Raw genomic sequence first — 27,544 nt, 5'->3', positions numbered from 1 at the left:
TAAGTATGTCAAGGGACTCAAATATCAAAAATGTTTTATACATGCCTATATATGTGAACTAAAGAAACCACACTTTATAGTGTACAACACAATATTTTATGATTTACATGTCAGAAATATGCAAATGATTATCCTTTGCATGTGGGGAGCAACAGTACAGAAGTAAAAGTAAACAGTAAAACATTTGTAATGTAAGTGTGATCTATGAAGATCTATGATCTATATGTATATGTACAGTGTACAGTCGTGTGAAAAAGAAAGCACACACTGTGAATTCTATGATTTTAAGAATCAGGATATAATAAAAAGCATTAAAATTAGATAAATACAACCTTAGATGTAAACACAACACGACATATTACACTGTCATCATTTTTTTCTAAAATGTAAAAGCCATACTGTATGTGTAAATTTTCTGTTTCCATAGGATTTAAGAAGCTGAGTAGCAGCCAGGTGCTGCTAATTAAATGATTGATCACCTCTATGAAAGCTTTAGCAGTTTGCTGGTTTGGAGTGAGAGAGGAACAGAGGGAAATACAGAACAGAATAAAACATCACTCTGGTTGATTTGTTACTCATAGCTTAGTGTTCCAGGAAAACATTTTGCAAGCTAAACATGCAAATAAAATCCCTGGGTGTAAAATAAAAACTGTCACAGTAATGTGTCTGTGAGTAAACTTATGCCATTGTGCATTTTAGATTGCTATTTCATGTGTTCATATGCTGTGTTTGTGATGCAGGGCACTCTCTACAAATGTGATTGATTGTGTTACAGTATATTCATGCATGCACTGACATGAGCAGTCCAACACCATATTTAACATGTTGCTGTTGCAAGTGAATGTACATCTCAACATCAATCTCAGAATTGAGATAAAATATTATTAGAGAATTCAATCAAAGTGAGGGCTTTATATATATATATATATATATATATATATATATATATATATATATATATTAATAACATCTGCCAATGGAATTAACCTTTAAACGATATGATGTGCCAAAACATACAAAGACATCTGTGTAGAGAAACTGCTATTAAAGTGCTATTTAAAAAAATAAAAAATAAATAAATATATATATATATATATATATATATATATATATATATATATATATATATATATATATATATATATATATATATATATATATAAACCCTAACCTAACCCTATATATATATATATATATATATATATATATATATATATATATATATATATATATACATACTCTTACCCATCAAATAGAAATGTAGAAATATAGAAATTATTTATATTATTTTATCTTAATCAGTTTGCAACAAACTTTTAGTTTTATCTTATAATGGCAACATGAGAAATATTGGGCCTAATTGATTACTCTTTTAGTAATAATTGTGTAAAAAGTAATAATAATTGTGTAAACCAGATCAAACTAGACATTTCTTTTGCATAAACAAAACTTTCATAAATTATTCATATGTATATTAAGTGTAAATTACCATTACAATGCTGAATTGCTCATGTGGATGCTTACAAATCTCCATAAAAGGCAACGACAAAAAAGGCACGTCGACATTCATGTGATGAATAAATGGCAAAAGAACCTTTTTCAGAGGGAGTCAATAGATGTATATAGTACTGACCACCAACTTTGAATGATCTTAAAATGAATTTAAAGTGAAAAAGTATATATATATATATATATATATATATATATATATATATATATATATATATATATATATATATATATGTACCCTGTATGTATGTGTATGTGACAAATAAAATTTGATTTGATTTGATAGATATATATATATATATATATATATATATATATATATATATATATATATATATATATATAGTCAGGTCATCCTGAACATCAAGAATATCACAATAAGCCAGGAAAAAAGATTTATTTTTAAATACACATCAGAGTGTCTTGGTCCAGAAATCATGGTCCAGAAATCAGACACAAATGCACCCTCGTTGATACAGTGTTTAAAAAACTGAGGGACGTCACAGGAAGCCATACAGCCTGAGTATCCAATGAGTCACACAGCACACTAAGGAATAAATGGCACAATGTAGTTTGAGGCATTCCAGATCGGTCACTTATCAGTCACTTTTTGATGACTGTAAATAAATGTAAATAAATTACAAAGCATTAACAGAAGTTGCCATGGAAAAAATGCAACAATTTATATGAGTCATTGTGGACATCCTCCATTTAAAGAGAATTATTAACGGAATGAATTTGCTTGTCTTAAATCATGGATTTTTTTATACCTCTGTTTTATTTGAAAGATATTAAGTATTTCTTTAGCTAATGCCATTCAATGATTGGGCATCAGAACTTAAGTAGAATAAAGAAATATATATTATTGTAGAGAATTTTTGTGGAAATCTCATTTTTTTATATTTCATTATATATAAAAGGACCATATATGGTCATAAATGTATAAAAAGCCTGTAATTCTTACCATTTGTGTATTGAATAATTGTAATACATAATACTGTGATACTTGAGACTGTGAAATTTTTAAACCAGAAAATCATACTAAGAAAAAAAGGTTTTTCATAGAGATAAATTCATCCCATCGATATATATAAATACTTCTCCAGTAGCGCAGTCGCCACAATATAACAGTTATAACATTATGACCAGTGACAGGTGAAGTGAATTACACAAATTATCTCTTCAACATGGCACCTGTAAGTGGGTGAGATATTTAAGGGCAGCAAGAGAACGTTTTATTTTTAAAGTAGTTGTGTTAGAATCAGTAAAAATTGGCAAGAGTAAGGATTTCAGCAAGTTTGTCACAGAATGGTTTGAGGAGCACAACAACAGGTTTGAGGTGTTTACTTGGCCTCCAAATTCCCCAGATCCGGCAATTATAACCCTTCGTGTGGAAACATAGCTCTCATACACACACACACACACACACACACATATATATTTACGGGTTTTCATTTGGATCTTAAAATAAAAAAAAATTAATAAAAACTTAAAAAAAAAAAAACCGCAGCAGGACCAAATCTTTAGGAACGTTAGGGATACAATTTTAAACTATGTTTTTACTAACAAATTTCATTATTATTTTTTTTACTAAGGTACCATAGGGTGCGTCCAAAATTATTTTCAGATTTTCAGAACTCACGTGGCTTGGGGGGCGGGGGTGTTGGAGGACTTAGAACGTAACCCCCGGTGGTCCACTGTATACGCGCAGTCTGGTGGTGAGTAGACTTTTAGAAAATTAAAGCATATTGATTATTACTGTGACGTACTATTGAGGTGCTCTGACGTGCTCTAACGACAGAGCTTTTGTTTTGAAACGACAGAAAAAACACGTGACTCGGAAGTGAACGTTGCCATTTCTAAAGTTCTTTAATGTCGTGTTTTTGTTTTCTTGAAGCTGTAGGTAGTGACTGATCCCTAAACAGATCTATTTGTCAGTGTTTGTTGGGAAACTGTGCCGCTAGTTGACTGTTATTGTTGTAGTGTACGCCTGCTTGTGTTTCTGTGTCCCGGGGATTTTGTGGGTTTGTTAATTCTACCGATTTTACCACATGAGCGTGTCACTTGTAGTTATCCGTCTGGAGCTCGCGGACCAGTCGCCCATGCCACAGGGCTTTTATTACTCCGCCGGTAAGATACTGAACTGACATTTCACTCTAACAGCAGTAAATAAGCACTCAGTACTTAGTATCAGTCCTCACTACACGGGCAGTGATAAGGTAATGTAATGGCGCCTGTGCGGTAGTGTGCACTCCCAGACTCCTGCCTGAAAACTATCTCGAAAATATGATAAGCAGATTCGCTCAGGAGTAATAAATAGATTTCTAGGACTTCGTTGGCTCTGCTTCTGTACATCCCTCTTGAGTGACTGTGCATTTTGCCCATCATGTGACTTGTGTTTTGTTTGTGTAAGGCTTGATTATTTACACCTTCCTGAATGTGGATGCAAAGAAATCACAGTGTAGTGGTTTCTTTTTTGTCAATTTGACCCACAGATGAGGACATGGCTGAAGAAGAAATGCAAGACAAGGCCTTGGCCAGTGCTCGGGTGGCCCTAGGGAACAAGACAGAGCTAGAGAAGGCTGCAATTCTTCACCAGCACATCGGGAGCCGGAACATGTCAGACATGGTGATTGAGACTCTCGTAGCGAGTTCAGGTACTTTTGTTGGGCGTTTTCACCAAACCAGACATGTTTTTTTGCTCTTCTGCACTTCCTTTTCTGCATCATCTGAACAGGCGTGGGAGTGATGGCTGAGAGACAGCAGGCTGATTCATAGGAGCCCATCGTACCCGTGGAACATTTTGAATGTTCGAGACTCGTCCCACACTTTTGCAACTAGTTTCACTTTAGTCCATAAGATCATTCGTAGTTCTTAACAGCTGAATGAAACCCAGCAGTTTTGGTGAACCACATGCTTTCATTTAAATCCTGCTATAAATTATCTAAAAAAAAATTTTTTTTTTTTAAATCTTTTTTTTTTTTTTTTGTAGATATACCTGATGAAAGCTGCAGCAGCAAAACAGAGGAGATCGATGCCACCAAAGTGCCAGATTCACCCTCCAAACAGCTTCCAGATCAGATCTCTTTCTTCAGTGGCAACCCATCTGTGGAGATTATTCATGGCATCATGCACCTCTATAAAACAAAGTAAGAGCAAGTCTGGAGGTGTATTTGCTATGTATGGTGCAGTCCTGAATTCTCTCCTTCCACCTGTCTCAGTGTTCCTGGGACAGACTTAAGCTGCGCCGTGACCCTGACTAGGCGCTTACTGAGATGATAGAATGAAAAATTACTTAATATGTACATACACTATATGACAATTTAGTGCAAGTTGCATAATGTTGTCTAGTGAATCTAGGAGCCTGTATTTCCATCATTCTCTGGATGAAATGATCGCTTTTCAAAACCTAATTGACTTTTATACATGATATCGCACATAAATAATAGATTTATGACCATTTTTTTGTATACGATAGAATATTTAAAAGAAATAGATTTTTATTAAATAAATATATATAATAAATGAATTAGTTATTTAAATAAACAAAAAAGATTGAGATTGTGTATATTCGGGTATCTTTGAGGAGGTTATTTCAATCAAAACCGTGTGACCGTTTTGGAACTTGAAGGCAAATACAATGAGTTCAAATCCACCTGATATTCATTGTGCCGGAGTGCAGCGAGAAAACTAAACTTGTGGCAACATTACGTTAGAAAACCGTACATTTTTGAAAGGCTGCATAAAGATATTTCGTGAAAAACGGATCGTTTGAACAAAGACTTGTTGGTTCTTCTGGCCGCTGATTTGAAGACACCCATGCAACTGTGTGTCTACCTTTTTGTCTCACTTTTGGCTACAGCAAGATGACTTCGCTGAAGGAAGATGTGAGGCGCAGCGCCATGCTGTGCGTGCTCACTGTACCAACAACAATGACCAGCCATGATCTCATGAAGTTTGTGGCACCCTTTAATGAAGTTATGGAGCACATGAAGATTATCCGTGACTCGACGCCCAACCAGTACATGGTGCTGATTAAGTTCGCCACTCAGGTAAGTTCCTATCAGTGCTGTGACCACAATTAGCCAGTAATATGAGCTGCTTTTGTTCTCAAGGTTTACAACTAATGTGCTCATTCTAACACTTGCTAAAGAAATAGAAGGATAAACAGAATAAAACTCTGAAAAAGGAATCAGCTTTGTGGCGCTAACAGTGAATTTACACGATTCAAGTTTCACATGTCTGCAGTTTCCCAGTGACGGCACATCCCAGTAATATTTGTCTATCTGTGTAGTGTGTTTTTAGCTTTTTCTTTCTAAAGGTGCTTTAATTGCTTTCTACAGGCTGATGCTGACAGCTTCTATATAAACTGTAACGGCCGGCAGTTCAACTCCATCGAGGATGCCGTGTGCCAGCTGGTCTATGTGCAGAGGGCCGAAATGATCAAGTCTGAAGAGGTATGAAATTAGCCATCCGATTTTCTCGACATACAGAGTTTTCCCACTTCTTCATGTTTCCCATGCTAACATACTCTGTGTGTTATGAGCTGCATGAGCTTTCTTTCCGGCACTACATCTAAACCAGGTCTCAATTCCAACCAAAAAAAACCCTCAGTGCAATAAAACGCTGAAAGCCAAGACTATTTAGGAGGTCATTCACGATGCCCATGGATGTATGAAGCACAGTCAGAGAGGTGTTTGTGTAATGCAGTGGGTACAGTGGGTCTAAAAAGTAAACAGTTTTAGGTGATGTTAAACTAGACAAATCTTATATGAGCATGTGATCTCGCAGCCACCAAAATTCAAGTGATAAACAATTACCAACGTTTAGAAGAACGTGTTGACTAATTCAGGGTTTCTGCAGGGAAATAAAGCATTAAAGGGAAAAATAGTACATTTATTTGGATTCTAGCCTTCATAATTAATAACTTTGACTGCCAGTTTGGTAATTGCCTCCGACTGGGGAAACATTATCCTAACACAGGAAGTGTTTGGACAGCAGTGGGGTGGGACTTGGAGGAGTAAAATTTTGTAAAGTCTTAAAGAAATGGGGACGTGCAAATTCCATAGATAAACACCTTTTTTTTTCTCTCTCAAATAAGCACATCTTAATTTGGCACTTTCATTCCACTCTTTCTGAGAAAAATGCTCCAGAACGCTCAAATTGCAAGTGGAACTCTCCATCATTCCACACGCTTTTGATAGGATTTCTATCTAGACTCTTCTTCTGAAGCCATTCTTTTGATGACTTGGGTTTTTTGCTTTCTGTTATTATGCCAGAAGGTGAGATTTCTTCATCTTCAGCTCTCTAACAGAGAGCAGCAGTTTTTGTGCTAAAACAAGTCAAGTCAAGAGACTTTTATTGTCATTTCTACTACACACAGTGGTACACAGTACACAGTATAAACGAGACAACGTTTCTCCGGAACCCTGGTGCTACACTAGACAACATAGAGCTACAACACAAGCTACATCAAGTGCATCAAGTGCAACCTAGTGCAAACAGTGCAGATAAAAAACAGTGCAGACAGAAACACAAGACAAGACAAAAAAAACAATATAGCGCCGACTAGTAAACCTACTGTAAACTCAAATTATACAGTACTGTGTGAGGTGAAATGTAAAAACTATAACTGGGAGTAAATATAAACAGAACAAACAGAACAATGTAGTGCAAAAGAACAGCAGCAGTCAAGAGGTGCAAAAACAGCATGTAAACAGTATAATAGTGATAAATGTGCAAAAAACAGCAGTTAAGGAGTGTAGTACGTTCGAGTATAATAAATAATAAATAAATGAATGGTTGTGGAATGGATTAAGATGAGTGTGTGTTTAAATGTTTTAGTCCAGGTTGTACAGTTCGGTACACACATTGAGTGAGTGTGTGTGTGTGTGTTCCGTTTCATTTCTGTGTATTCAGAAGCCTGATGGCTTGGGGAAAGAAACTGTTGCACAGTCTTGATGTGCCCGAATGCTTCGGAACCGTTTTCCTGATGGCAGGAGTGTAAAGAGTGTGTGTAAGGGGTGTGTGTGGTCGTCCACAATGCTGTTGGCTTTGCGGATGCAGCGTGTAGTGTAAATGTCCATGATAGAGGGGAGAGAGACTCCGATGATCTTCTCAGCTGTCCTCACTATCCGTCTTGCAATCCGAGACGGTGCAATTCCCAAACCAGGCAGTGATGCAGCTGCTCAGGATGCTCTCAATGGTCCCTCTGTAGAACATGGACAAGATGGGGGGAGGGAGATAAGCTTTTCTTGGCCTTCTCAGAAAGTAGAGACGCTGCTGGGCTTTCTTCGTGATGGAGCTGGTGTTAAGTGACCAGGTGAGGTTATCTGCCAGATGAACACCAAGGAATTTGGTGCTCTTGACGATCTTCACTGAGAAGTCCATCAATAATCAGTGGAGATTGGTCGCTCTGTCCTCTCCTGAAGTCAACAACCATCTCTTTCGTTTTGTCCATGTTCAGAGACAGGTTGTTAACCATTGCACCTCCTCTCTATATGCTGACTTGTCGTTCTTGCTGATTAGACCTACCACAGTTGTGTCATCGGCAAACTTGACGATGTGGTTCGAGCTGTGCATTGCTACACAGTCGTGAGTCAGCAGAGTGAACAGCAGTGGGCTGAGCACACGGCCTTGAGGGGCCCCAGTGCTCAGTGTGGTGGTGCTGGAGATGCTGTTCCCGGTCCGGACTGACCAGTCAGGAAGTCCAGGATCCAGTTGCAGAGGGAGGTGTTTAGGCCCAGTAGGCTCAACTTCTCGATCAGGTGCTGAGGAATGATTGTGTTGAATGCTGAGCTGAAGTCAATAAACAGCATTCGAACATATGAGTCCTTGTTATCCAGGTGGGTGAGGGCCAGATGAAGGGTTGTGGAGATGGCATCATCCGTGGAACGGTTTGGACGATATGCAAACTGCATGGGGTCCAGGAAGGGTGGAAGCTGTGTCTTAATGTGCCTTATGACGAGCCTCTCGAAGCACTTCATCACGATGGGTGTGAGCGCAACGGGACGATAGTCATTGAGGCAGGAGACAGTCGATTTCTTTGGCACAGGAACGATGGTCGTTGTCTTGAGGCACGTGGGAACAACGTTACTGCTCAGGGAGATGTTGAAGATGTCAGTGAAGACATCTGCTAGTTGTTCTGCACATTCCCTGAGCACTCTGCCAGGAATGTTGTCAGGTCCAGCAGACTTCCATGGGTTAACTCTGGATAGAGTTTTCCTCACTTCAGCTGTGGTTAGACAGAGCACCTGGTCAGTGGGAGGAGGGATGGTCTTCCTTGCCTTCACGTTGTTCTGTACCTCAAACCGGGTGTAGAAGTCGTTTAGCGCATCTGGTAGGGAGGCGTCACGGTCACAAGCAGGTGATGTTGTCTTGTAGTTCGTGATCGCCTGGATGCCCTGCCACATGCGCCGGGTGTCTCCCCTGTCCTGGAAGTGGCCGTGAATTCTCTTGGCGTGTGCGTGCTTCGTCTCTCTGATGGCACGAGACAGTTTGGCCCTTGCTGTTTTTTAAGGCCGCCTTGTCCCCTGATCTGAAGGCAGAGTCTCTTTGTTTTAACAGCACACACACATTTGCAGTCATCCACAGCTTCTGGTTGGAGCGTGTAGTGATGGTCTTGGAGATGGTCACATCATCAACGCACTTGCTGATGTAGCTGGTCACTGTTGATGTGTACTCCTCCAAGTTGATGGAATCGCCGTTGGTTGCAGCCTGTCTAAACATGTCCCAGTCAGTGCACTCAAAACAGTCCTGAAGAGCAGAAGTAGCTCCTTCTGGCCAGGTTTTCACCTGCTTCAGAACCGGTTTAGAGCGTCTGACTAACGGTCTGTATGCTGGAATCAACATAACAGAGCAGTGGTCTGAGTATCCGAGATGGGGGCAGGGCTCCGCACGATACGCGCCGGGGATGTTTGTGTAAACAAGATCCAGCGTGTTCGCTCCACTGGTTGCAAAGTCCACATGCTGATGGAGTTTAGGAAGTACAGTCCTGAGATTCACATGGTTGATATATCCGGCGATAATAAACAATCCGTCGGGGTGAGCATTCTGCAGGTTGCTAATAGCGCCGTAGAGTTCACTCAGTGCCTCATTAGCATTACCGCTGGGTGGAATGTACACTCCGACAATGTAAACAGTTGTGAATTCCCGTGGCAGATAAAATGGTCTACATCTAACAGTCACAAACTCCACTAACGATGAGCAGTAGCATGAGACAAGCACAGAGTTCATCAGCTTGGTATTCGGAAATTTCCATGATCCTTTGGTCCCACCAGACAAAACACATTTTGTCTCATGGTTGGTGGTGATTTAGGCAGCTTGAATAATTTTGATGAGTAAGGGCTTCTGAGCCGAATATGAGAGATGGTTGTTACGTTCAGGGATTGACCACTGGCACTGATGCTGCTGCTCTTATCATTTTTTTATTATCATCTTAATAATCTATTTTCTGTTGATGATGAAGATGGTTTTTAAAGTTCAGTTGGATGTAACCATTGAGAGTGAGGGGAGGAAGGATTTTACATGATTTATCTTATTTTATGAGATTATGTGTACATCTTGTCATTGTTTCAAATTGTCTGCTTGTTTACAAAGTAAAAAACATATTATACATTTCAAGATTTATTTATTTCGAAACATCTAATTTTGATAAAAATCCTGGCACATGTTGACTATTACACCTGTTCTTATCCCATCAGGGGGCCAGTTTACCCGTGATGGACCTGACCGAGCTGCCTAAATGCACGGTCTGTCTGGAGCGCATGGACGAGTCAGTAAACGGTGTACTCACCACCTTGTGTAACCACAGCTTCCACAGCCAATGTCTGCAGCGCTGGGAGGATGCCTCGTAAGTAGCACATGCACTACTACACACTAACTTTCCAGCTGTCCCAGAGCTCTGCTACACCAAACAGGTTGTCCAGTTATCCACAGTATTCCTGAAGCTCTACAAAGTTCTGCAATCAACATTGATAATAATGCATTGATAAACACAGATTACTATTGCTATATGTTTTTTTATTTTTGTTAAACAAACAAAACAATATACACACATATATATATGTGTGTGTGTGTGTGTGTGTTACATTAGAGATTTGGCAAATTCAGATTCATCAAGTGGCAAAAGATCAATTTGTTGTTCAATTTGCCAGTGCATCAATAAACACAGCAGAAAACCTCAAGTTTAGTTTCAGTAGGAATAGTGTTGTTTAAACTCCTTATTTTGCCAGTTCATCAAAGTCTGGGGTAAGTTTTGTTGTGGCAATTCTCAGGATAGATCCGAAGTGTATGTTAAAAACTGTCGCAGTTTTTAAAGAGTATAAGATTACCGGTAAACTCTCTTAAGAGAAGAAGAGAGTATTGCACGCGAACAACGTCAATGGAGCTGAAGTGGGCATTACAGGGGAAAGGTAAATTGAACAAGGTTTACCCGTACCTATTTTAATAGAATTTGGTCACGTTCGGCGGGCCGGATTAATAAACCCAACGAGTCGTGTGTGGCCCGCGTGCCGTAGTTTGCCCATGTCTGCTCTAGCCGAACATTATCATGATGTGTCTTCAGGCTATTATAGCATGTAACCTTTGACTTAAATTTGAATTCAGGTGAGTAAAACGAGGTATTCAGGTGAGGACAGTCAAGTTTCTGCTGCTAGAATTTATGATGTTCTGAATGTGTATCTCTTTCTAGATGCCCTGTGTGCAGGTTCTGTCAGACCCCCGAGCCTGTGGAGGAGAATAAATGCTTTGAGTGTGGTGTGCAAGAGGTAACCAAATGTTCTGTTTTATATGTATAATGTGTTTATCCATAGAAAATGTCACGAAGCAGTTTTACAGAAATCCTGATGTAGACAGTCAGGCACGAACCAGACTCCAAAGGCAAATTCTGTTGGGACTATAAATCGGGGCAGTGTACTCATGGAGCAGGATAAAAGCTAACAGTACTAAGCTGGTGCTGAAAGCATGATGACTGTGAGCATGTTGTGAATGAGAACCGACCTATTTGAAATGCAGCAAAAGTTACACTTTGCCCACAGAACTTGTGGATCTGCCTGATTTGCGGCCACATCGGGTGCGGCCGTTATGTTAGTCGCCATGCCTACAAGCACTTTGAGGAAACGCAGCACACCTACGCCATGCAGCTAACAAACCACAGAGTGTGGGATTATGCAGGAGGTATAGAAACATTATGCTGCCTGGTTCTGCACGCCTGTACACAAATAGATTGATTTCCCATGTAACGTGAGCGCACTTTTTTGTTTTTACAAAAAACTAAGACAACTATGTGCATCGGCTGGTGGCCAGCAAGACGGATGGCAAAATTGTGCAGTACGAGAGCGAGGGTGTCTCCTGTCAGGAAGAAAAGATCGATGCACTACAGCTTGAGGTATGTGTTTCCTTTTTGGTTGTTGTTTTTAAAGATGAACACAATTCATTGTAAACGATTACACGTTTTATAATTGCCCTTTTTCCCTTCTCAGTATTCCTATTTGCTAACCAGCCAACTGGAATCACAACGCATCTACTGGGAAAATAAAATTGTTCATCTAGAAAAAGAAACGGCTGAAGAGGTAAATCAGCAACGGTGATGTAAAACAAAAATATATTGTTACATTAATGATAAAATAAAAAAAGGGTAATGAGATTTTCTTTTTATTATATTTTTTTTTAGATCAACAATATGAAAGCCAAATTCAAGGAGACGATTGAGAAGTGTGATAACTTGGAGCGCAGAATGAACGAATTAACCAAAGAGAAACAGACCATGGAGAAAAAGTAAGTTTCTGCTTTATTCAATAGATTTACTTATGCCGTTTGAATATCTGAAGTGATTGAATGAAGTAGAACAGTGGTTTTAGGAGCCGGGGGTAATTTGGAGCCCTCTGCTGTCTGTGAGGGGAAATTTCAGTTTTTAAAATGAGTGCCAGACAGACAGGAGACAGACGGACAGAGACTCGATCAGAGCAAGTGGTGAAGGCTGCTAAAATAAATACACTAGCACACCTACACACACAGTCAGAGGAAGAAAAAGATTAGTTTAAAGTATGCGCCAAAAGCGTGCTGTGTAACGTGCAAGTGGTAGCAGGTAAATGGAGCACAAGGTAAACATGAAATTACATGCAAGCATAGAAGCAGTGTTTCAGAAAATGTGCAGTGTGAAAATGGGTTATAAACTATAATTATAATTCATTATGAATGGGTGTGAAAATGTCTGTTACTAAATGTCTCTCTTTTAGATACACACGACTCTTGCTATCAATAATCTTGCTTTCTTTCTGTTTAAAAAAAACAAAGTAGCATTTAAGTATGCAAGGTGAAGCAATTTGTGTAAATCAACATTTGTATTGTTTTTTAATAATAAGTGCAGATGGCAATTTGACAACCATTATTAATTTTAAATGTAATACATTGCTTTGACAATTTTTGTTAAAGACATTTTGTTTAGTTGTGGCGATATAAGCATCTAGAATATATAATTGATTTAATTTTGTATAATAAATGATGTATGCGTAAATTTAATATGCAGAGATTGAAAACAAGCATTTGAACTTGGTAAAGCCACAGTAAATTACAAGCTACTGTTGTTGTAGACAAATGCTATAAAAAGAGAATGAAACTGAGAAATGCAGCAAGTTAACAGGTTTAATTAAAAAAAAGAATAGCACAAAAGCACTTCATTAAACTACACCATTTTCACATGTTGAGGATTTTACAGTTTTTGTTTAACGTGCTGATGTTTCATCTTCATCCGTGACACCAGTGTGTTTACTTTTCACGTGCTCATGCATCACTGTGGTACTTCCATCCCACAAAGGCTCTACTTTGCATAACTTACAGGTTATAGTCTTCTTTGTTGCGTTTATATAAAATGCCCCCGTGACTTGGGCGCACTCTCTCCTGCTGTCGGTTGACTTTGTACTTTCCACCATTTTGCATGCGTCTGTGTTCTCTTACAGTTACTCTAACCTGTAATTTGGGCAGCCCAACTAATTAGTTGTTGATTTCATGTGTCCTCTCCCTTTATTAGATGTTCTCAGCTGAACAACAAGGTGGCCAAGCTGGGCCAGGAGCTGCGGGAAGAGCAGGAGATGAACCGATGCCTGCGATCCAATCAGCAGCAGCTCCAGGCAAACCTACAGGAAGAACAGAGTCGGAGTAAGGAGGCGGCTGCTATCAAGGAAGCCGAGATCGCAGAGCTTCAGGATCAACTACATGACTTCAGGATGCACCTTGAGACGCAGCAGCAGATCCGCTGTCTGCCTGCTGATAAACGGCAGGAGCTCCAGGAGGGCCAGCTCTCCGCACCCCCTGCAGCATCCAGGCCAGGACCTTCCACACAAGGTTCAGGCAGGACTAGTTCAAGGAGAGGGCGTGGCAAGAGAGGGAAGTAGCCAGTCGGTGCAGTGGGCTAGGGTAAATGAGGTGGTCTGTAATGCGAGGCTTAGAAGAACTAATTCTGTATTTAGCACCTCTCAATACAAGATGGGAGGCAGGACAAATGTGCACTATTACAGTAACGTACGTATCACACTATAGAGCAACTTTAGAACATCGTTATTTGTTAAGCTTATGTCTTACCTGTGGATTATCAACACCCTGAGATGGCAAATTTCCAAGTATTAGAACTGTGCACATCAGTGCAGGCTGCCTAATGACGTGAGTATTATTCGATCTTGTTTAAGTGCGCACTTCAAAATTTTTGTGCCTGGAAACAACCAGTTTTTTTATTTCTTAAAAACCCAAAAGTGAGAAGCTCTATTTAATTATTTAGTCTACTATAAGCTGGAAAAGATATTACACACAACATTAGGACTGTTAGTTCATAAAAGTGACACACACAAAAAAAAAAACCCCAGACATTATGCCACCCAACTGCAGTACAGCTCTACACAGAGACCCACGTAATGTAAACATTACTGAAATAATTCCTGAAAATGTAGCCTCGCCCTAGAAAGAGCACATACCCGACTAAACTGTACCGTTTTCTAGGGTCTACAACCTTTTTTTTTTCCTCCCACACCTTCATTATTTATAAGAACACGAATAGATTTTATTTAGAGAAGTTGAAAGTAGTACTGCAATCAGTTGTTTCATTTTTTTTTTCCCCCTCTTCAACACGTCTACAACTGGGATTTCAGGACTATTTCTTATCTTATTAGTTGCTGTTAATGTTTTGTATATTAGTTCCCTTGTTTATTGAATTTGTCAATAAATATTTCATGTATCAGGTGAAGCAACCCACTTCAGCCCAGGTACATAACAGAAGCAGGTGTTGCTGCTTTATGACTCTGTCCTTATGATGTTCATAATTGGTTACATGTTAATAACAGTATCTCACAAATCATATTTCAACAACCATTTGAGTTAATCTTTAAGGGAAAATACTATAGAAATGAAACTTGGATATATAACTTGGAGAGGAGTTAATGTGCAGCTTGTAGAGCAGTACAGATTTACTGTCCTCTAAAAATAACAACATACAGCCATTATTTTCAAAATAGCTGCCAACAAAAGGGAAAGTTTCAATATTTTGTTGGATGTTAGATGCATGGTGCTTCTCGCCTTCCCTTTTAAAAATGCCCCACAGGTGCTCAATAGGGATCAGGTCTGGAGACATATTAGGCCACTCAATCACCTTCAGCTTCCTCAGCAAGGCAGCTGTCATCTTGGTGGTGTGTTGTTATTTTTTGTTATTACCGTAATTTCCGGACTATTAAGGGCACCCACTAAATTTGACAAAGATTTTTATTTTGAACATAAATAAGCCGCACCTGTCTATAAGCCGCACACTACACTGAAACTAATGAACTTTACATAGGCTTTAACGAAAGACAGTGTCTGTTACACGGCTTGTATCTAAACAGTAGCCTACCAAGAAAGTCATTGTTTACTGTCTTCCTCCTTCCTTTCACAACAATTTCTCTCGAGAGTTTATCTTTTGGCATCGTCCTGCGTTTAAAAATCACCATCGGTGAAGCTTTTCTCCCGATGCTGTGCAGCTCAGAACACAGAAGTGCGTTTTTTCATGCCCGGTTGTTTTCAGCGTGACGAATGATTAGCATTTCCTGTAGACAGTCCGAGTGAGCAGCAGGTCAAATGTCAGAGGAACCTCATCCATAGTTATGACGTGGTGCGGCCCAATTCAGTGGGAGCGCATCTGATTTAATATAAAGAATTTCATTGGTTCACCTGAACCCGTCCGCAATTTCATTGGTCTAATGTTATGGGGCTCAGTTTTTGGCATGAAGCTTGTGAACCCGGGAAAAAACCAGGAAAAATCCATATATTAGCCGCTTCGTTGTTAAATAAGGTGTTGCAGTGTGCGGTGTATAGTCTGAGCACTGACAAGCAGACCTTCCACCTCTAAAACCTCTAAAGCAAAGCTAGCAGCATGCATGAGTCTGTTTTTTGAAGCAGCTTCTGCACCTGACACACAACACAAGGAATCAACTTCTTTAATTGACTCTTGTGAGGTCTGTTCTGAGTGGAACCCAATTTGGAAAACCTCTGCATGACTCTGGCCACTGTACTGTAACTCAGTTTCACTGTGTTACTGATATTCTTATAGCCCTGGTCTTCTTTGTGGAAAGCAACGATTCTAATTCTCAAATCCTCAGAGATTCTTAACTATGAGGTACATGTAGAACATTCAGTGGTCAGTATGAGAGAATTTTATTTAAAACCCCAAATTTTAACAGTTCTACTACAAGATGCACAAATTTGTCTGGTTCTGTTACACAGACAAAAACATATGAATATGATGAATAGGACTTGTGGCTTTGCATGGTTACACGACGTACAGCTGTTGCCAGTTATTTTGACAATAATGGCTGTATGTTGAGTTATTTTTAGAGGACAGTAAATCTGTACTGCTATACAAGCTGCACATTAAATACTCTAAAATATATCCAAGTTTCAGTTCTATAGTCTTGTCCATTGAGAAGATTTACTAAAATAGTAGCTGAAATGTGAAGGATGTACGCATTTTTGTGAGATACTGTATATATAAAAGGTTTGTCGTTAATCCTCTTTGTTGTATTTTTATTTCAAAGCCCAAACCTGATAATTACACTTTGCATATTAAACAGTAAATATTTAATTCACGATCATATCACTGCTTTTCTACACCTCTCAAAGTTCAAATATTTGTTTTGCTTTAAAAACAAATATAATAATTATAATAAAAAAGGTCTTAATACGTTCCTAAGGGAGCTCTGTTTTTAAATATGTTCCACAAGTAAAAAGGATTGCATTCAGTACACATTTGTACTGAACCAAAAGCCCTGTAGCAAAAAATGTCAGTACGAATATGTGAACCGTTACACCGATAATAAATAAATAATTATATATATATATATATATATATATATATATATATATATATATATATATATATATAAAAAATATTAGGAAAATAAGTATTTGAACACCCTGCTATTTTGCAAGTTCTCCCACTTAGAAATCATGGAGGGGTCTGAAATTGTCATCGTAGGTGCATGTCCACTGTGAGAGACAAAATCAAAAAAAAAAAAAATCCAGAAACACAATATATGATTTTTAAACTATTTATTTGTATGATACAGCTGCAAATAAGTATTTGAACACCTGTCTATCAGCTAGAATTCTGACCCTCAAAGACCTGTTAGTCTGCCTTTAAAATGTCCACCTCCACTACATTTATTATCCTAAATTAGATGCACCTGTTTGAGGTCGTTAGCTGCATAAAGACACCTGTCCACCCCATACAATCAGTAAGAATCCAACTACTAACATGGCCAAGACCAAAGAGCTGTCCAAAGACACTAGAGACAAAATTGTACACCTCCACAAGGCTGGAAAGGGCTACGGGGAAATGCCAAGCAGCTTGGTGAAAAAAGGTCCACTGTTGGAGCAATCATTAGAAAATGGAAGAAGCTACACATGACTGTCAATCTCCCTCGGACTGGGGCTCCATGCAAGATCTTACCTTGTGGGGTCTCAATTATCCTAAGGAAGGTGAGAAATCAGCCCAGAACTACACAGGAGGAGCTGGTCAATGACCTGAAAAGAGCTGGGACCACCGTTTCCAAGGTTACTGTTGGTAATACACTAAGACGTCATGGTTTAAAATCATGCATGGCACGGAAGGTTCCCCTGCTTAAACCAGCACATGTCCAGGCACGTCTTAAGTTTGCCAATGACCATTTGGATGATCCAGAGGAGTTATGGGAGAAAGTCATGTGGTCAGACCTTATCATTATGGCCGAACAGTTTAATTTTTGTTTCGTCAGACCACAGGACATGTCTCCAGAAATGAAGATTTTTTCCCTCATGTGCAGTTGCAAACTGTAGTCTGGCTTTTTTATGGTGGTTTTGAAGTAATGGCTTTCTCCTCCCAGAGTAACCTTTCAGCTCATGGCGGTACAGTATTCGTTTTACTGTGGATAATGACACTATCTTACCAGTTTCAGCCAGCATCTTCACAAGACCTTTTGCTGTTGTCCTGGGGTTGATTTGCACATTTCGCAACAAAAAACGTTCCTCTCTGGGACACAAAATCCGTTTCCTTCCTGAGCGGTATGATGGTTGTACATTCCCATGTTTTTTATACTTGCGTATTATTGTCTGAACGGATGGACGTGGGACCTTCAGGCATCTGGAAATTGCACCTAAGGATGAGCCATGACGTGGAGGTCAACATGATAGCGGTGTATGTATACGTCTGACTTTGATGAAAGTGATAATAAAAATACATAAAAATTCTCCCTTGCTCGATTCTGACATTTAACAAATGCAAAGAATATGTTAATATTTATTGATATAAAATTTTTTTTTACTGATTTAATGTATGACAGTAAAGAAATAAAAGTTTTTGTGTTTTTTTCTGACGTGTATGTAAATATCTGGGTTCAACTGTATATTAAGCAGTTACTCATATAGAAGTTCTGAAGTTTAGTGTGAAAAATATTTTTCCTGCTTTGCAAGCTCTCCACCATTTGTGCCACTGGAATTAATTAGGAATCCATTAGGAATAAATCACTGTTTTAGACACTTGTGAAAAGCGTGGAAAGTATGAGTGAATAGGAAATCATTAAGCATCAAAATGCACATGGTTTTTAACTTTTACATTTTTATTTAGAATTTAAACCTTTATTTAAATCATACAGGAGTAAATTGCCTGACACTATCAACACATTTCTCTTGAAAAGATATTTAGAAGTAATAATAAAGTTAGCAACATTTATCAAAAACAATATCATGCAAAAAAAATAAAAATACAACAAATATTTTTAAAAAAGTGTTTCACACAGGCCGTTTCCATCAACAGCAAGTTCTGCAAGAATTAGATTTTTGAGAAAATGTACATATTTTATTTTGTTATATTCAAATAAAATCTCCTAATAGTGCATACACCAATACAGTTGAACTTTTGATACTTCAACTAACAATTAATCACACAGCTGAATAATAATAACACACACTAAACCCCAGGTATAGCGGCTGAGTGAGTGTGGTGTGAACTCTGTGGAGAAGCTTCATCGTGTCAGAGATGTCGTAGAAGGACAGAATTCCTGCACTGTGATCCACATACACTCCTATTATATAGGACGCTGAACCTTGGAGCTTAGTCTTTTTGTTGTTGTGCCAAAACGAGACTGAGAAAGGAAAACACACCAGACTCCAGGACTGACTGCTCAAACACACTCTCATCACAGTCTCCATTTCGGCGGATGTATTTATACGAGACGGATATGTCAAGAATAAATCAAGAACTTATTGTTTTTGATTTATTGAATGGTTTTGGTTGGTTGTGTATTTTGTGGGAGGTTTGGATTATTATAATTTGAAATGGGTTTTGGGTTTCTTGAATTGTGCCTTATCCAGTGTTGAGCTAAACAATTGTTGCCCAAGAAGAAACAAAACAACAAATTAATAACGAACAAATTTCCTTTGTATTTTGGTGTCGTTAATTGTGTATATTGTAAGTTATCTTTTGCAGTGGCGGCTGGCCAATAGAGGGCGCTAGGGCGCCGCCCTCCCTGAACCACACACGCAAAATTATAATCATAAAAATTATTTAAATGTATATTTGTATGATTATTAGAAAATCATCTGTGGAAAACAATCACCATATGTCCTCTCTGTGTGCACCACTCAATTTCAGCTGAGGGGCAATCGAAAAATCGCCCAAAGGAGGCGGGTCTTTGTAGAATTTAGTCAAAAGCCTATTCAATATATAAATATATTCAAGATGTGACATAAAATTTAGCCAATCAGCGTCCTCAATTCTTATTTGCAATGGGCGATTTTTTTGTCGCCCCCCAAACTGCTCAAATGAGGGCTTGGCCAGTAGAGGCGCGATTTTCAATTAATGTTATGTGACAATGGCGGACTCGGGTGTAATTAGTTCCGGACACGAAAACTCTAAAATCTCTACTCCAATGCCCATTTGAGAAGAGAACTTTGGCAGAAAAACTGAAGGTAAAAGATCTGGGTCCAGATCAGCCTGACCTCTTCAGACAGCAGACAAGCGAAAAGGGGAAGACGTACACACGAAGCTACTCTTCACGTTGGTACACTAAAAAGGCCTGGCTATGTGGGTGCGTTTCTGCTAATGCCTTATTTTGCTTTTCGTGCTTGCTGTTTAAAACAACTGGGGAAGATACAGCATGGACAGTTATGGAAGTGAGAGATATGAAGCACCTTTCTGAAAAAATAAGAAAACATGAGAACACCAGGGCACACATGGATAATTCTGTCAAACTAGCCATTTTGGGAAGAGTGAACATCGCTATTCAGTTAGACGACAGCCACAGGATTGCGATAAGAAACTGTCTGCATTTCAATAAATCATATTGCAGCGCTTGCTGAAATTGTTTGCTGTGCCAGTGTGCCACAGCCCCACTTAAGAAAATTTTCACCAGCCGCCACTGATCTTTTGTTTTTGGGTTTTACTGAGAAATGGTTTTATTTCTGATGTTGTTCTCAATGTTCTAAAAATCTATATATAATAGAATTGACGCCGGTGGTAATTGTCTTTGATTGTCACTTTAGTTGGACGCTTGCTAATACAGAGGTAAAGTAGTAATTATTTGACATCATGTCAAATCATTAGGTGCAGGTGGAGCCCCCAGCCACACAAAGTTTCCACAACTGGGCTTTACAAAGACTAGCGCTCATACTATTCATTTTCCCAGTCTGAAAGTGTATTATAAATAGGAACACAATATTCACCCTTCTGTACCAACAACCCTTCAATTTCTAACACAAAAATAATTTCACAGTGAATGATATTCAAATAGAAACTTGGCAGAAAAAAAGATGATTTTCTCACCTGTTTTTTTTTATTCCTTTCATCTTCAGTCAGAACAGCTTTGTGGCCTTTATGTTCCTTCATCATACACAAGTAGCAGATGAAGCTTTGATCAGTATGCGCTCGATCAGTTTGCCGTGCTGACAGCAGAACTTCTCAGAATGATAGTGAGGTTTAAGATTATCTTCACAGTAGGAGGCCAGACACACCAGACAGGAATTGGTGGCCTTGCGTTTTCTCTCAATGCAGAAATCACACTCGACATCTTCAGGTCCAGCATCTCCAGATCCAGGTCCAGGTCCACAGTCAGCAGAAGAAGCATTTTGGGGTTCAGTATTAATCATTTCAGCCATCAAAGTTTTTCTTGGAGAGAAAATCTCTCAAGACTGGACAATTAAACTGATTCTGATGTGTTGAAATACTGCTGTTTGGTACAATATGTTTCTGCCTGCACACACTGAAAGAGAGAGAGAGATGGAAGGAGAAACGGAGGAGCTCGTTGCATTTGCAGTTTCGTTTACCCAGTTTTTCTGAGTAAACCTTCAAGATGTGTGGAATCATGCGACAGAGGAAATGTGGGTATGGGCAGTGATGGAAAAGTACACACATCCTTTACTCAGTAGAAGAGCAGATACTCATAATATAAAAAACTCTGGTAAAAGCTGAAGTTCCAACTGCACTTTTTCACTCAAGCTAAGGTAAATAAGTTTGGGCTCCGCCATGTTCTTCAGTAAAAAGTATTGATTATTATTACCTGTTTTAGTGTCACGCTGGTAACTGAACATCACATCACATCACATTAATATATTAATATAAAATAATATCTAATGTTGTTCTCTTATGAATGTATCCAGACTGAAGATCCACCATATAGAACACAAACAGAGAAAAGATGATGATGATCAGGTGATCAGGAATGTGTCTGTTCTCAGTCATGTTTACATCACTGACTCCCTCTGTCTCATCTACGTTAACCCCAGACTTCTTATTGCCTTCTGCCTGCTCATTGTGAGCTTCAGAAACTAGTTTACGTCTGTGGTGTGTGAGAGACAGGAAATGATACACCAGTGGATTGAAAAATCCGCTCAATGACAAGAAACAGGTTGATGTGCTAAAAAACGGAGCAGTGAGAAGAATAATATTGGCATTTCAACAAATAGATTAAAACTATAGTAACGAGTCTGTATTTAAAATGTAAGAAGTAGAAAGTACAGATGTTTGTGTAAAAATTTAATGAGTGAAAGTAAAAAGGTATCAGAAGAATAAATAATAAAGTAAAATACTGATATCAGAAACATCTACTGAAGTACAGGAATGAAGTATTTACTTCCCACCTCTGGGCTGCAGGGAGCCACAACAGAGGGGTTAAAGCTGATCTAGGAGATTGATCTGGACTGTAATAAATGCATACAGTATAAACGTATATAAACTGCTACAATGGCTTATGGTTGCAGTGACTATGAACAAGTGTCCATCAGTTAACAGTTAATAACTTCAACAGTGATGGAACTGTAATGAATGGTCATTTAGTGCTGAGGATGAGGATGAGGATGGTTCCCTTTTTGAGTCTGGTTCCCCTCAAGGTTTTTCACTCATACCATTTCAGAGAGTTTTTCATTGCTGTTGTCACCTCCGACTCACTCTTTAAATGTTAATTTAATAAATTCTCATTTATGAGGCTGAAATGTATATTTGTAATCTGTTTATTTCTATAAATCTGCTTTGGGTCAATGTTAAAAGTGCTATATAAATTAAATTGAATTAATTAAATTCAGACGCCCTCTCGAGGCAACGGCCAAAGGTTAGGGTTGGGGTTAGGGCTGGGGTTAGGGTTAGAGGTGGTGGGGCAGATATGGCGGAGGTTTTACAGAGCACAGGTGGATCTGTTTGTGACTCAGTAGACATCGCACTGTCCCCTCTGGCTCTCCCTTGCTCACCCAGCCTCCTTGGGGTTAGACGCCATGGTGCAGACGTGGCCGAGGCTATGCCTGTATGCCTTTCCCCTATCGCGCTGCTCTCGGGAGTTCTGGAGAGAGTTTGCCGGGATGGATTCTGTCTTCTCATTGTGGCCCCTCGATAGACGGGCAGACCATGGTTTGTGGACCTGGTGTCCCTCCTTGAGGAACCTCCTTGGGAGATCGAGAGCTCCCTCTACGACTGTGTATGTATATTCACAGGACGAGTCTGTGGAGAAATCTGAAGCAACTTTTTGTCTGCTATTGCCCCAAGAAAAAGTGCTACCTGCCAACAAGAAGACTCTCAGTAGGTGGATTGTGGATGCTATATCCTCTTTTTATGAGTCCTCTGATCTCCCCACTCTTTTCGGGGTCAAGGCTCACTCCAGTGAGTGTGGTGGCCTCTACGGCCTGGTCCGCTGGAGTCCCACTCCAGGACATCTGCAATGCTGCGTAATTGCTGGCTTATTTATATAATCATTCATTATCAAAATGCATTCAAAAGGTTTTCAACTCAGTTTTTTTATTCAGAATATTGATTTAAACCATCATTCAAATCACACAGGAGTAAATTGCTGGACACTTACTATCAACAGATTTTCTTCTGTTTTTACACACAGTAAGATCTGTCTCCATGAACAGCAAGTTCAGCAAAAATGTATAGTACATACACCATTAGAGTTTATCTTTTGTGCTTTAACTAACATTTCATCACATAATCTCACATCTGAATAATACTTATACACACTAAACCCCGGGTATAGCGGCTGAGTGAATGTGGTGTGAACTCTGTGGAGGAGTCTCATCGTGTCAGAGACGTTGTAGAAGGACAGAATTCCTGCACTGTGATCCACATAGACTCCTATTATATAGGACGCTGAGCCTTGGAGCTTAGTCTTTATGTTGTTGTGCCAAAATGAGACTGAGGAAGGAAAACACACCAGACTCCATGACTGACTGTTGTGCTCAAACACACTCTCATCAACGTCTCCTTTCCTGCTGATCTCTTTATATGAAACTGATATGGCCACACCCATCCTGCTCCACTCCACCTCCCAGTAACCACGTCCACACACACTCTCTTTACACAACACCTGAGGCCTGGAGTCAAATCTCTCTGGATGATCAGAGTATCGTTGTGCTTTACTTCCACGTGTCTCGATTCTGTTCTCCTCAGACAGAAGAAGTTCATGATGTGCCGTGTTGGGATCCAGAGTTAGATGAATGAAATCTAAGAAACAACATGTCCACAGGTGATTAGATTTCAACGTATTCAATTCCAGTACAAATCATAAGATTAATCTGGATTCCAAAGATGGCACATACTCAGGGAGTAATTGTATTTTATTGCAAAAAAAGAGTGTGTGTGTATTACACACACCTTTCAGAAAATCATCTCTGTCTTCTGGTTTTGAGAGTAAAACTGTCGTAACTGTGGAAACAAAACGGAGATTGAACAATAACGTGGTAACAGTGAGATTTTAATTCCTCTTTGCCCTCAGACAGACATTTGGAGTAGGATTGGATTTGGAGCTTCAAAGAAGATACTGGACATTGTGCAGCATTTTAATATAAAAATAAGCACAACTTTATCATATGACAACAAACAATGACTTTTCCCAGGTGAAGCTCTGAGAACATTTACAAGGTCCTAGTTACTTCATATTCTTGTAGAAACTTATCAATGCAGTCACTTTTTGGTGCAGAAAAAATATTTCCAGCAGGTAAATTTCTCTTACCATGTGGAGGGATTTTCTTGAATTCCTCCTGACAGATTTTCTTGACTCGCTTTTTCAGATCTGAGACAGATTTCTTCACTTGATCAAATGAGAAATGTTGATTGACAGTGAAGATGGGTGAGTCGTCACATCCAGGAGAAACACAGAGAGACGGCAAACTCTACAGAGAGGAAACACACCATAGAGGAGAAGAACAAATGGATCTCAGACTGAATCAGACCAAAGACACACTTCTGATCTCAGACAGGAACATTTATTGTTGAGGAGGAAACTTTGAGAACTCTGTAGATCAGACAGTGAGTGTTACCTGGAGGAAGTGGATATGATCAGGTGTGTGTGAAAGCTGCTCCAGCTCACTGACTCTCCTCTTAAGATCAGCGATTTCCTGCTTCAACAATTACGAAATTGTTGATTTTGATTCAAATTAGCTTTCTCCTGATCTCTGATCAGCTCCGTCACCTCTGAGCACCTTTTCTCCATGGACCTGATCAGCTCAGTAAAGATCTCCTCATTGTCATCTACTGCTGCTTGGTAAAGTGTCTGTTAGATCAAAACACACAAATGTCACAACTCTTCATGTTATTGTGATACCAGAGAAAGAAAGAGAAAGAGCTAGAGGGAGAAAGGGAGAGAGGGAGGAGTTGTTTGTGTTGAACCTTTCTGGTTCTGGTTGTTTTGTAATCTTGTGACTGTTTACAGGGGTTTCATGGGAATCCCGTTCATACCTGGATACTTTCCCTAGTTTGTTTGAGCTCCTGCACCTTCTTCTGCTTCACCTGGATCCTCTGCTGGAATTTCATCTGCTTGTCATTTAGCTCATTCTGAGACCAAATAAAACACATGTATGCATTTCTGTATCCAGAGATGAGCAGTATTCATAATAGATGTAGTTCAAATACGTATTTTATATATATTTTTTATTTTTATTTATATTTTTTTATATATAGGATTTTGTCATTTGTATTTGAGAGGGTTGATGAAAATGGCTTCATATTGTGTATCAAAATACTTTTTTGTAGTTTTAAAATACTGTAAAATACTTTGTAAGAAGTTCTACATAATGACATCATAAAAATGGAGCCTCTGATTGGTGCCTACGCAGTAATTTGCTCAGACTTGTTGAGATCAGAACAGAAAATTGATCCATATTGAAGAAGGTGGTAAATGTTAAATAACCTGCAGCTGACAGCTTTCAAACAGGCGTCCAGTGATTAATAAATAAATATTTGATTGCCGAGTATTGTATATAATTAAAGTACCTGTTTAGTAGGATTATGATTTTGCAGACCACTGCATGAATGACTTCCTGACAGATTATATTATATTTATGATCAACAATTAGATGATGAATTAGTTAGAAAGTGCAGGTGCTATCAGTCGTCTTCTTATGAATGACTTGTTTGTTATTGAGTCGATGTTACTGGTGTAAAGCAGCCCTTCGTTACCAAACACCAAGTAACTAAATTAGGATACAATTATGAGTTATTTGCAAACTGTTAAACATTAAACTGTTGGTTACCTTAACACTAATCTTCATCTCTGAGATCACAGGGAAATTGTTTGTGAATATTCGATCTGTTATCTGGTTGCATTTGACAAATTTATTGCGTGACTCTGCATGAGAAAAGCTGTTACTATCAGACATTGTTCACTTAATCAACTGAGTCAGTGTGTAATAGTGAGGAACAGATCAAATAGTCCAATTGACAGAAGGTTTGCAAAGACATTTCATGTTTCCTTGTAAAAGAATCTTTTAGTATATTTAAAATACAAAAATACAGTAGTTTATGTTGTTACATGGTGTGGCTGCTGTATTTTGTAGTTTATTTTGATACACTATTTTAGGTATTTGGTATTTTATTATAAAATACATTTTGATGTATCTTTGCCCAACCCTGTCAGTATAAGCAGCTCAGTGTGTCGCTGTTATCTGCAAATAAAAAGATGTGCTTCACACATGCTCTACAGGTGTTAGCTGGCAGAGGTGGTTATAATTACAGGAAGGTTTTATTGCAACAGATTCTCAGTCAAGTCTCAGGCAAAAGGTTTGGGTTTATAATTTTTGGTTTTGGGTTTTGAACTAGATTTTGTATAAATTTATATAAGAAAAATGTAACGAAAAGCAGTTCTCACCTGTTTTATATTCCTTTCATCTTCAGCTAGAACAGTTTCATGGCCTTTATGTTCTTTCATTGTGCACAAGTAACAGATGAAGCTTCGGTCAGTACGGCAGTAGACCTCGATCAGTTTGCCATGCTGAGAGCAGATCTTCTCTTGGAGATCTGCACAGGCTTTAACTAACTTGTGTTTCTTAAAAGCCTGAGACTGATAGTGAGGTTTAAGATGATCTTCACAGTAGGAGGCCAGACACACCAGACAGGAATTGGTGGCTTTGTGTTTTCTCCCAATACAGGAATCACACTCCACAGCTCCAGGTCCAGCATCTCCAGGTCCAGCTCCATATTGAGCAGATGAAGCAGCTTGGGGTTCAGTCTTCATCATTTTAGCCAGTAAGTTTTCCTGTATATGATGGGCCTTGGAGTCGAAGAGTCTCTACAATGGACAATTAAAATGATCCTGATGGGTTGAAGTGCTGGCCTTTGCTATATTCCTGCCTGCACACACTGAGGAAAACACCGAGAGATATAGGGAGAGAAAGAGGGAGAGAGAGGGAGGTGTATTTGCATTTGCAGCAAGTTTCGGTTTCTCAAAAAAGACCTTAGTGCCTTTGGGCAGGTGTAATTAGGTGACAGAAAAAACAGGTGTGGTCATGAGCAGTACAATTCAATTCATTTTTCTGTGCATATTGTTTTTAACAACGAACATCGTTGTTAAAAACACCTTCACAAAGCAGCTTCACTAAGATATATAGATTATAAAATATGAATTCATATGTAAGTGCCTATAAGTTTACCACCTCGAATCAATCAAATCAAATTTTAATTGTCACATACACATACATACAGGGACGACATGCAGTGAAATGCTTTAAGTTTAACCTATAAGTTTAACCTATAAGTTTAAACCTTATCAGCTTATCCCTGGAA

At 38.9% G+C, this 27,544-nt stretch overlaps 2 protein-coding genes across 2 annotated transcripts; one reads left to right on the top strand and one right to left on the bottom strand.

Moving 5' to 3' along the window:
- The first annotated feature begins 3,341 nt into the window (after positions 1 to 3,341).
- Positions 3,342 to 14,775, top strand: LOC124393910 (BRCA1 associated protein). Its single transcript, XM_046861963.1, has 12 exons — positions 3,342 to 3,639; positions 4,005 to 4,166; positions 4,502 to 4,658; positions 5,372 to 5,561; positions 5,853 to 5,966; positions 10,212 to 10,360; positions 11,201 to 11,276; positions 11,547 to 11,685; positions 11,787 to 11,896; positions 11,991 to 12,080; positions 12,182 to 12,285; positions 13,538 to 14,775. The coding sequence occupies exons 1-12, from the start codon at positions 3,561 to 3,563 to the stop codon at positions 13,899 to 13,901; spliced, it is 1,734 nt and encodes a 577-aa protein (XP_046717919.1). The 5' UTR covers positions 3,342 to 3,560; the 3' UTR covers positions 13,902 to 14,775.
- Positions 14,776 to 23,271: 8,496 nt separating this feature from the next.
- LOC124393539 (E3 ubiquitin/ISG15 ligase TRIM25-like) lies at positions 23,272 to 26,999 on the bottom strand. Its single transcript, XM_046861440.1, has 6 exons — positions 26,631 to 26,999; positions 25,223 to 25,318; positions 24,957 to 25,037; positions 24,498 to 24,657; positions 24,140 to 24,190; positions 23,272 to 23,989 (listed from the first exon to the last, which is right to left on the bottom strand). Exons 1-6 carry the CDS (start codon positions 26,997 to 26,999, stop codon positions 23,406 to 23,408), a joined length of 1,341 nt encoding a protein of 446 aa, XP_046717396.1. The 3' UTR covers positions 23,272 to 23,405.
- Positions 27,000 to 27,544: the final 545 nt, after the last annotated feature.

The sequence above is a fragment of the Silurus meridionalis genome, chromosome 11, assembly GCF_014805685.1.
Source record: "Silurus meridionalis isolate SWU-2019-XX chromosome 11, ASM1480568v1, whole genome shotgun sequence".
Lineage (NCBI taxonomy): Eukaryota > Metazoa > Chordata > Actinopteri > Siluriformes > Siluridae > Silurus > Silurus meridionalis.
The sequence above is the reverse complement of the archived record's forward strand: the minus strand, read 5'-3'. Positions and strand labels throughout refer to the sequence as shown.